Source organism: Triticum urartu, chromosome 4A, assembly GCF_056163025.1.
Source record: "Triticum urartu cultivar PI428250 chromosome 4A, HENAU_Tu73, whole genome shotgun sequence".
Lineage (NCBI taxonomy): Eukaryota > Viridiplantae > Streptophyta > Magnoliopsida > Poales > Poaceae > Triticum > Triticum urartu.
Window position 1 is genome coordinate 577,207,109 of NC_141876.1, and position 11,953 is coordinate 577,219,061.

The window sequence follows — 11,953 nt, forward strand, 5'->3', positions numbered from 1 at the left end:
AGTGGGCTAAGGATGCAGGCGGGAGGAATGCGCTTGAGCGCTGGCAGAATAAGATTAGGCATCTGAGAAGTTTCCTACGTGGATGGGCTAAACATCTCAGTGGGATTTATAGGGTTGAAAAGGAACGGCTCCTTGCCCTCATTCAGTCCTTAGATGTAAAAGCAGAAACCACGGTGTTGCCAGCCACCGAGCTTCATACTAAGCTTGACGCTGAGATGAGGTTGAAAGAACTTCTTCGTGAAGAAGAGTTAAAGTGGGCTCTGCGGGACAAGGTGAAGGAAATATGCCCTAGAGGCAATAATAAAGTTATTATTTATTTCCTTATTTCATGATAAATGTTTATTATTCATGCTAGAATTGTATTAACAGGAAACATAATACATGTGTGAATACATAGACAAACAGAGTGTCACTAGTATGCCTCTACTTGACTAGCTCGTTAATCAAAGATGGTTATGTTTCCTAACCATAGACAAAGAGTTGTTATTTGATTAACGGGATCATATCATTAGGAGAATGATGTGATTGACTTGACCCACTCCATTAGCTTAGCACCCGATCGTTTAGTATGTTGCTATTGCTTTCTTCATGACTTATACATGTTCCTATGACTATGAGATTATGCAACTCCCGTTTACCGGAGGAACACTTTGTGTGCTACCAAACGTCACAATGTAACTGGGTGATTATAAAGGAGCTCTACAGGTGTCTCCAAAGGTACATGTTGGGTTGGCGTATTTCGAGATTAGGATTTGTCACTCCGATTGTCGGAGAGGTATCTCTGGGCCCTCTCGGTAATGCACATCACATAAGCCTTGCAAGCATTGCAACTAATGAGTTAGTTGCGAGATGATGTATTATGAAACGAGTAAAGAGACTTGCCGGTAACGAGATTGAACTAGGTATTGAGATACCGACGATCAAATCTCGGGCAAGTAACATACCGATGACAAAGGGAACAACGTATATTGTTATGCGGTCTGACCGATAAAGATCTTCGTAGAATATGTGGGAGCCAATATGAGCATCCAGGTTCCGCTATTGGTTATTGACCGGAGACATGTCTCGGTCATGTCTACATTGTTCTCGGACCCGTAGGGTCCGCACGCTTAAGGTTTCGATGACAGTTATATTATGAGTTTATGAGTTTTGATGTACCGAAGTTAGTTCGGAGTCCCAGATGTGATCACGGACATGACGAGGAGTCTCGAAATGGTCAAGACATAAAGATTGATATATTGGACGGCTATATTCGGACACCAGAAGTGTTCCGGATGATTTCGGAGAAAACCGGAGTGCCGGAGGGTTACCGGAACCCCCCCTGGAGAAGTAATGGGCCTTATGGGCCCTAGTGGAGAGAGAGAGGGGCGGCCAGGGTGGGCCGCGCGTCCCCTCCCCCTCTGGTCCGAATTGGACTAGGAGAAGGGGGGCGGCGCCCCCCTTTCCTTCTCCCTCTCCCCCTTCCTTTCCCCCTCCTAGTAGGAGTAGGAAAGAGGGGAGTCCTACTCCTACTAGGAGGAGGACTCCTCATCCTTGGCGCGCCCTAGGGCCGGCCGGCCTCCTCCCCTTGCTCCTTTATATACGGGGCAAGGGGGCACCCCTAGACACACAAGTTGATCCACGTGATCGTTTTCTTAGCCGTGTGCGGTGCCCCTTCCACTATACTCCTCGATAATATTGTAGCGGTGCTTAGGCGAAGCCCTGCGATGGTAGAACATCAAGATCGTCACCATGCCATCGTGCTGACGAAACTCTTCCCCGACACTTTGCTGGATCGGAGTCCGGGGATCGTCATCGAGCTGAACGTGTGCTAAAATCGGAGGTGCCGTAGTTTCGGTGCTTGATCGGTCGGGCCGTGAAGACGTACGACTACATCAACCGCGTTGTCATAACGCTTCCGCTGTCGGTCTACGAGGGTACGTAGATCACACTCTCCCCTCTCGTTGCTATGCATCACCATGATCTTGCGTGTGCGTAGGAATTTTTTTGAAATTACTACGTTCCCCAAAAGTGGCATCCGAGCCTAGGTTTTATGTGTTGATGTTATATGCACGAGTAGAACACAAGTGAGTTGTGGGCGATATAAGTCATACTGCTTACCAGCATGTCATACTTTGGTTCGGCGGTATTGTTGGATGAAGCGGCCCGGATCGACATTACGCGTACGCTTACGCGAGACTGGTTCTACCGACGTGCTTTGCACACAGGTGGCTGGCGGGTGTCAGTTTCTCCAACTTTAGTTGAACCGAGTGTGGCTACGCCCGGTCCTTGTGAAGGTTAAAACAACACCAACTTGACAAACTATCATTGTGGTTTTGATGCGTAGGTAAGATTGGTTCTTGCTTAAGCCCGTAGAAGCCACGTAAAACTTGCAACAACAAAGTAGAAGACATCTAACTTGTTTTTGCAGGGCATGTTGTGATGTCATATGGTCAAGACATGATGCTAAATTTTATTGTATGAGATGATCATGTTTTGTAACCGAGTTATCGGCAACTGGCAGGAGCCATATGGTTGTCGCTTTATTGTATGCAATGCAATTGCGCTGTAATGCTTTACTTTATCACTAAGCGGTAGCGATAGTCGTGGAAAGATAAGATTGGTGAGACGACAACAATGCTACGATGATGATCAAGGTGTCGCGCCGGTGACAATGGTGATCATGACGGTGCTTCGAAGATGGAGATCACAAGCACAAGATGATGATGGCCATATCATATCACTTATATTGATTGCATGTGATGTTTATCTTTTATGAATCTTATCTTGCTTTGTTTGACGGTAGCATTTTAAGATGATCTCTCACTAATTATCAAGAAGTGTTCTCCCTGAGTATGCACCGTTACGAAAGTTCTTCGTGCTGAGACACCACGTGATGATCGGGTGTGATAGGATCTACGTTCAAATACAATGGGTGCAAAACAGTTGCACACGCGGAATACTCAGGTTATACTTGACGAGCCAAGCATATACAGATATGGCCTCGGAACATGGAGATCGAAAGGTCGAGCGTGAATCATATAGTAGATATGATCAACATAGTGATGTTCACCATTGAAAACTACTCCATCTCACGTGATGATCGAACATGGTTTAGTTGATTTGGATCACGCGATCACTTAGAGGATTAGAGGGATGTCTATCTAAGTGGGAGTTCTTAAGTAATATGATTAATTGAACTTTAATTTATCATGAACTTAGTCCTGGTAGTATTAGCATATCTATGTTGTAGATCGATAACTCGCGTTGTTGCTTTCATATGTTTATTTTGATATGTTCCTAGAGAAAATTGTGTTGAAAGATGTTAGTAGCAATGATGTGGATTGGATCCGTGATCTGAGGTTTATCCTCATTGCTGCACAGAAGAATTATGTCCTTGATGCACCGCTAGGTGACGGACCTATTGCAGGAGCAGATGCAGACGTTATGAACGTTTGGCTAGCTCAATATGATGACTACTTGATAGTTTAGTGCACCATGCTTAACGGCTTAGAATCGGGACTTCAAAGACATTTTGAATGTCATGGACCATATGAGATGTTCCAGGAGTTGAAGTTAATATTTTAAGCAAATACCCGAGTTGAGAGATATGAAGTCTCCAACAAGTTCTATAGCTAAAAGATGGAGGAGAATCGCTCAACTAGTGAGCATGTGCTCAGATTGTCTGGGTACTACAATCGCTTGAATCAACTGGGAGTTAATCTTCCAGATAAAATAGTGATTGACAGAATTCTCTAGTCACCATCACCAAGTTAGTAGAACTTCGTGATGAACTATGATATGCAAGGGATAACGGAAACGATTCCCAAGCTCTTCGTAATGCTGAAATTGACGAAGGTAGAAATCGAGAAAAACATCAAGTGTTGATGATAGACAAGACCACTAGTTTCAAGAAAAGGGCAAAGAAAAAAAAGGGGTACTTCAAGATGAACAGCAAGCAAGTTGCTGTTCAAGTGAAGAAGCCCAAGTCTGGTCCTAAGCCTGAGACTAAGTGCTTCTACTGCAAAGGGACTGGTCACTGGAAGCGGAACTACCCCAAGTATTTGGCAGATAAGAAAGGATGGCAAAGTAAACAAAGGTATATTTGATATACATGTTATTGATGTGTACTTTACTAGTGTTCATAGCAACCCCTCAGTATTTGGTACTAGTTCAGTTGCTAAGATTAGTAACTCGAAACGGGAGTTGCAGAATAAACAGAGACTAGTTAAGGGTGAAGTAACGATGTGTGTTGGAAGTGGTTCCAAGATTGATATGATCATCATCGCACACTCCCTATACTTTCGGGATTAGTGTTGAACCTAAATAAGTGTTATTTGGTGTTTGCATTGAGCATGAATATGATTTGATCATGTTTACTGTAATACGGTTATTCATTTAAGTAAGAGAATAAATTGTTGTTCTGTTTACATGAATAAAACCTTATATGGTTACACACCCAATGAAAATGGTTCATTGGATCTCGATCATAGTGATACACATATTCATTATATTGAAACCAAAAGATGCAAAGTTAATAATGATAGTGCAACTTATTTGTGGCAGTGCCGTTTAGGTCATATTGGTGTAAAGCGCATGAAGAAACTCCATGCTGATGGGATTTTGGAATCACTTGATTATGAATCACTTGGTGCTTGTGAACCATGTCTTATGGGCAAGATGACTAAAAACACCATTCTCCGGTACTATGGAGAGAGCAACAGATTTGTTGGAAATCAAACATATAGATGTATGTGGTCCGATGAATGTTGAAGCTCACGGCGGGTATCGTTATTTTCTGACCTTCACAGATGATTTAAGTAGATATGGGTATATCTACTTGATGAAACATAATCTGAAACATTTGAACAGTTCAAAGAATTTCAGAGTGAAGTGGAAAATCATCGTGACAAGAAGATAAGGTTTCCACGATCTGATCGCGGAGATGAATATTTGAGTTACGAGTTTGGTCTTCAATTAAAACAATGTGGAATAGTTTCACAAATTCATGCCACCTGGAACACCACAGCATAATGGTGTGTCCGAACGTCATAACCGTACTTTATTGGATATAGTGCAATCTATGATGTTTCTTACCGATTTACCACTAAAGTTTTGGGGTTATGCATTAGAGACAGCTGCATTCACGTTAAAAGAAGGGGCACCATCTAAATCCGTTGAGACGACACCGTATGAACTGTGGTTTGGCAAGAAACCAAAGTTGTCGTTTCTTAAAGTTTGGGGTTGCGATGCTTATATGAAAAAGTTTCATCCTGATAAGCTCAAACCCAAATCGAAGAAGTGCGTCTTCATAGGATACCCAAAAGAAAATGTTGGGTACACCTTCTATCACATATCCGAAGGCAAGATATTCGTTGCTGAGGATGGATCTTTTCCAGAGAAGGAGTTTCTCTCGAAAGAAGTGAGTGGGAGGAAAGTAGAAAACTTGATAAGGTAATTGTACCTTCTCCCTTATTGGAAAGTAATTCATCACAGAAATCTGTTCTTGTGACTACTACACCAATTAGTGAGGAAGCTAATGATGATGATCATGTAACTTCAGATCAAGTTACTACCGAATCTTGTAGGTAAACCAGAGTGAGATCCGCACCAGAGTGGTACAGTAATCCTGTTCTGGAAGTCATGCTACTAGATCATGATGAACCTACGAACTATGGAGAAGCGATGGTGAGCCCAGATTCCGCAAAATGGCTTGAAGCCATGAAATCTGAGATGGGATCCATGTATGAGAACAAAGTATGGACTTTGATGGATTTGCCTGATGATCAGCAAGCCATAGAAAATAAATGGATCTTCAAGAGGAAGATGGACGCTGATAGTAGTGTTACTATCTACAAAGCTAGAATTGTCGCAAAAGGTTTTCGACAAGTTCAAGGTGTTGACTACGATGAGAGTTTCTCACTCGTATCTATGCTTAAGTCTATCCGAATCATGTTAGCCATTGCCGCATTTTATGAAATCTGGCAAATGGATAAACAAAACTGCATTCCTCAATGGATTTATTAAAGAAGAGTTGTATACGATGCAACTAGAAGGTTTTGTCGATCCTAAAGGTGTTAACTAAATATGCAAGCTCTAGCGATCCATCTATGGACTGGTGCAAGCATCTCGGAGTTGGAATATACGCTTTGATAAGTTGATCAAAGCATATAGTTTTATACAGACTTGCGGTGAAGCCTGTATTTACAAGAAAGTGAGTGGGAGCACTACAGCATTCCTGATAAGTATATGTGAATGACGTATTGTTGATCGGAAATGATGTAGAATTATTCTGCAAAGCATAAAGGAGTGTTTGAAAGGATTTTTTCAAAGAAAACCTCGGTGAAGCTGCTTACATATTGAGCATCAAGATCTATAGAGATAGATCAAGATGCTTGATAAGTTTTTTCAATGAGTACATACCTTGACAAGATTTTGAAGTAGTTCAAAATGGAACAGTCAAAGAAAGAGTTCTTGCCTGTGTTACAAGGTGTGAAATTGAGTAAGACTCAAAACCTGACCACGACAGAAGATAGAAAGAGAATGAAAGTCATTTCCTATGCCTCAACCATAGGTTCTATAAAGTATGCCATGCTATGTACCAGATCTATTGTATACCCTACACTGATGTTGGCAAGGGAGTACAATAGTGATCTAGGAGTAGATCACTGGACGGCGGTCAAAATTATCCTTAGTGGAATAAGGATATGTTTCTCGATTATGGAGGTAACAAAAGGTTCGTCGTAAAGAGTTACGTCGATGCAAGCTTTGACATAGATCTGGATGACTCTAACTCTCGATCTAGATACATATCGAAAGTGGGAGCAATTAGCTAGAGTAGCTCCGTGCAGAGCATTGTTGACATAGAAATTTGCAAAATACTTACGGATCTGAATGTAGCAGACCCGTTGACTAAACTTCTCTCACAGGCAAAACATGATCACACCTTAGTACTCTTTGAGTGTTAATCACATAGCGTTGTGAACTAGATTATTGACTCTAGTAAACCCTTTGAGTGTTGGTCACATAATAATGCGAACTATTGGTGTTAAATCACATGGCAATGTGAACTAGATTATTGACTCTAGTGCAAGTGGGAGACTGAAGGAAATATGCCCTAGAGGCAATAATGAAGTTATTATTTATTTCCTTATTTCATGATAAATGTTTATTATTCATGCTAGAATTGTATTAACAGGAAACATAATACATGTGTGAATACATAGACAAACAGAGTGTCACTAGTATGCCTCTACTTGACTAGCTCGTTAATCAAAGATGGTTATGTTTCCTAACCATAGACAAAGAGTTGTTATTTGATTAACGGGATCACATCATTAGGAGAATGATGTGATTGACTTGACCCATTCCATTATCTTAGCACCCGATCGTTTAGTATGTTGCTATTGCTTTCTTCATGACTTATACATGTTCCTATGACTATGAGATTATGCAACTCCCGTTTACCGGAGGAACACTTTGTGTGCTACCAAACGTCACAACGTAACTGGGTGATTATAAAGGAGCTCTACAGGTGTCTCCAAAGGTACATGTTGGGTTGGCGTATTTCGAGATTAGGATTTGTCACTCCGATTGTCGGAGAGGTATCTCTGGGCCCTCTCGGTAATGCACATCACATAAGCCTTGCAAGCATTGCAACTAATCAGTTAGTTGCGAGATGATGTATTACAAAACGAGTAAAGAGACTTGCCGGTAACGAGATTGAACTAGGTATTGAGATACCGACGATCAAATCTCGGGCAAGTAACATACCGATGACAAAGGGAACAACGTATGTTGTTATGCGGTCTAACCGATAAAGATCTTCGTAGAATATGTGGGAGCCAATATGAGCATCCAGGTTCCGCTATTGGTTATTGACCGGAGACATGTCTCGGTCATGTCTACATTGTTCTCGAACCCATAGGGTCCTCACGCTTAAGGTTTCGATGACAGTTATATTATGAGTTTATGAGTTTTGATGTACCGAAGTTAGTTCGGAGTCCCGGATGTGATCACGGACATGACGAGGAGTCTCGAAATGGTCGAGACATAAAGATTGATATATTGGACGGCTATATTCGGACACCGGAAGTGTTCCGGATGATTTCGGAGAACACCGGAGTGCCGGAGGGTTACCGGAATCCCCCGGGAGAAGTAATGGGCCTTATGGGCCCTAGTGGAGAGAGAGAGGGGCGGCCAGGGTGGGCCGCACGCCCCCTCCCCCTCTGGTCCGAATTGGACTAGGAGAAGGGGGGCGGCGCCCCCCTTTCCTTCTCCCTCTCCCCCTTCCTTTCCCCCTCGTAGTAGGAGTAGGAAAGAGGGGAGTCCTACTCCTACTAGGAGGAGGACTCCTCCTTGGCGCGCCCTAGGGCCGGCCGGCCTCCTCCCCTTGCTCCTTTATATACGGGGGCAGGGGGCACCCCTAGACACACAAGTTGATCCACGTGATCGTTTTCTTAGCCATGTGCGGTGCCCCCTTCCACTATACTCCTCGATAATATTGTAGCGGTGCTTAGGCGAAGCCCTGCGACGGTAGAACATCAAGATCGTCACCACGCCGTCGTGCTGACGGAACTCTTCCCCGACACTTTGCTGGATCGGAGTCCGGGGATCGTCATCGAGCTGAACATGTGCTAAAACTCGGAGGTGTCGTAGTTTCGGTGCTTGATCGGTCAGGCCATGAAGACGTACGACTACATCAACCGCGTTGTCATAACGCTTCCGCTGTCGGTCTACGAGGGTACGTAGATCACACTCTCCCCTCTCATTGCTATGCATCACCATGATCTTGCGTGTGCGTAGGAATTTTTTTGAAATTACTACGTTCCCCAACACAAGGTATGAAGAGTGGTCGAGGGGGACGCGAACACTCAATTCTTCCATATGATTGCAAATGGAAAACATAGGAAGAAGAGAATCTTCCAGCTGGAACAAGATGAGGGTACGATTATCGGTCAGGATAATTTGAAGCTTTACATTACTGAGTACTACAAATGATTGTTTGGACCACCAGAGGAGAACTGTGTGTCTCTTGGATGAGTCTAGAGTCGAAGATGTACCTCAACTCACTTCTGTGGAGAACGATATATTAACAACCCCTTTTTCGGAAAAGGAGTTTCTCGAGGCCGTTTCCCAGATGAAAAATAATAAAGCACCCGGTCTGGATGGTTTTCTGGCTGAGTTTTATAAGAAGTGCTGGTATATTATTAAAGGGGACCTGTTGCCGATGTTCCATGATTTGTTCTCGGGACATTTGCAGCTTTTCCAGCTTAATTTTGGAACAATAACCCTGCTTCCTAAGAAAACAGAGGCCGTGAGAATCGAGCAATTTCGGCCTATCTGTCTTCTGAATGTCAGTTTCAAAATCTTTACCAAGGTTGGGACGATTAGGCTAACACAGATTGCGCACGCCGTGGAGCAGCCTACTCAAACGGCTTTCATGCCGGACAGGAACATCCTGGAAGGGGTGGTGGTCCTTCATGAAACGCTCCATGAGATCCACACGAAAAAACTGGATGGGGTTATTTTCAAAGTGGATTTCGAGAAGGCATATGATAAAGTCAAATGGTCGTTCCTTCAACAGGCCTTGCGCATGAAGGGCTTTGATGAGGCTTGGCGACGCCAGGTGGAAGCATTCACGCAAAAAGGGAGTGTTGGAATCAAAGTGAATGATGATATAGGTCATTATTTCCAAACGCATAAGGGATTGAGACAAGGCGATCCTATGTATCCAATATTATTCAATATTGTGGTGGACATGTTGGCGATCTTGATAGGAAGGGCAAAAGAGGCCGGTCAGGTGGGTGGCTTGGTGCCTCATCTGGTTGATGGTGGTGTGTCCATCTTGTAGTACGCTGATGATACTATCATCTTCATGGAACACGATTTGGCAAAAGCGAGAAACATGAAGTTAGTGTTATGCTTATTTGAACAATTGACGGGGCTTAAGATTAATTTTCATAAAAGCGAGTTGTTCTACTTTGGTAGAGCCAAAGATGAACAAGAGGCATATAGACAATTGTTCTATTGTGAAGTTGGGGCTCTACCTTTTACGTATCTAGGTATTCCCATTCACCATCGTAAGCTAACAAACAGCGAGTGGAAGTGCATAGAGGATCGGTTTGAGAAGAAACTGAGTTGCTGGAAGGGAAAACTCATGTCTTATGGAGGCCGGTTGGTCCTTATTAACTCGGTGCTCACGAGTTTACCTATGTTTCTCTTATCATTCTTTGAGGTCCCAGTTGGGGTTAGGAAAAGGCTGGACTTCTATCTATCCTGATTCTTTTGGCAGAGTGATGAACTTAAGAGAAAATATCGACTGGCCAAATGGGATATTATCTGTCGACCAAAGGACCAGGGGGGGCTTGGTATTGAAAATCTAGAAGTCAAGAACAGATGTATGCTTAGTAAGTGGCTGTATAAGTTGGCGCTTGAGACAGAGGCAACATGGGCGCAGATTTTACGTAGTAAATATTTGCAGTCCAAGACCCTATCCCAGGTCACTATGAGACCAACTGATTCACCGTTCTGGAAGGGGCTCATGAGAATCAAAGCTACCTTCTTTAACAGAACTAGACATATTGTCGGTAATGGTAATGACACTCGATTTTGGGAGGATACGTGGCTTGGCGACGCACCTTTGGCGACCCAGTATCCGTCCCTTTATCGTATTGTTCAGCGTCGTGAGGCTCTTGTTGCCACGGTTCTGCAGTCCATTCCGCTCAACATTCAGTTTAGGAGGGTGCTTGTGTGTGACCGATGGGAAGCATGGCTTCACTTGGTTCGTAGATTGATGGGGGTCCAGCTAACTCCTTAGCCCGATCAGTTGTGGTGGAAGCTTACTAGATCTGGGGAGTTCACAGTTAAATCGATGTATATCGATATCATTAACTCTAGTGTGATTCCTAATTCCAAAGAGGTTTGGAAAGTTAAGGTCCCCTTAAAGATTAAAGTGTTTATGTGGTTTGTACATAAACAAGTAATTTTAACAAAGGACAATCTAGTTAAGCGCATCTGGACAGGCTCTACTAGGTGTAGTTTCTGTGATCGGGAGGAGACCATGAAGCACCTCTTCTTTGACTGCCCATTGGCACGAGGCTTGTGGCGCTCTGTGCAAATTGCCTTTAACATTACTCCTCCGAATTCGGTCAACACGTTATTCAGGACGTGGCTTGCTGGGATAGAGTCCAAAACAGCTAGACACATTCGTGTAGGAGTTTGTGTGTTGTTATGGGCAATTTGGAACTGCAGAAATGAATTGGCTTTTAACAGAACAACAACTATTCATTTTTTGCAGGTTTTATTCCGGGCTACTGCGCTGATCCGTATGTGGTCCTTACTCACTCCGACGGAGGCCAGGGAGCGTTTGGTTACTGGATCTGTTCGGTGGGAGATGGTAGCGCGGGATATCTTCAACCAGTTTGGATGGCGGTCATGTAATAGGATAGGCAATTAGTTTACCTATCTGTTAATTTTCCAACCGGTTGTGGCTTGTTAGGCTTTCTGTTTTGGCCTTGCGGCTCTGTGTGAGCTTGCCGCTCCTTTTGTTCGTAGACTTTAAGACATTGTTGAACCTCATTTACTTTTTTTAATAAATGTGGCCGTATGCATCATTCTAATGCAGAGGCCGGGGAGTCCCCCTTTTCAAAAAAAAGACATGTAATATTACAAAAACAATAAATTTGATTTCGCTTCAAATATACTCATAGAATAATATAGTTGGACATGGTATACGCATACACTAGTGCAGAACCGGGCAATAGCACCGGTTCGTAAGGCCCTTTAGTGCCGGTTTCGTAACCGGCGCTAAAGTGTAGGCACTAAAGGTCCTCCCCCCCTTTAGTACCGGTTCAGCATGAACTGGTGCTAAAGAGCAACCACGTGGCACGAGCCAGCTTCGGGGGCAGGGTGCCCTTTAGTACCGGTTGGTGTCACCAACCGGTATTAAAAGGTTGGGGGGGTTTGGGTTTAT

The 11,953-nt window shown here is 43.5% G+C and overlaps 1 protein-coding gene across 1 annotated transcript in view; it reads left to right on the forward strand.

Moving 5' to 3' along the window:
- LOC147976771 (uncharacterized) overlaps window positions 1-11,437 on the forward strand; it is a 177,531-nt gene extending 166,094 nt beyond the window's left edge. The window contains exon 2 of the mRNA XM_087520963.1: window positions 11,279-11,437. Within this exon, the coding sequence (XP_087377089.1) occupies window positions 11,279-11,437 (159 nt within the window). The remainder of the gene's footprint in view (window positions 1-11,278) is intronic.
- The last annotated feature ends 516 nt before the right edge of the window (window positions 11,438-11,953 follow it).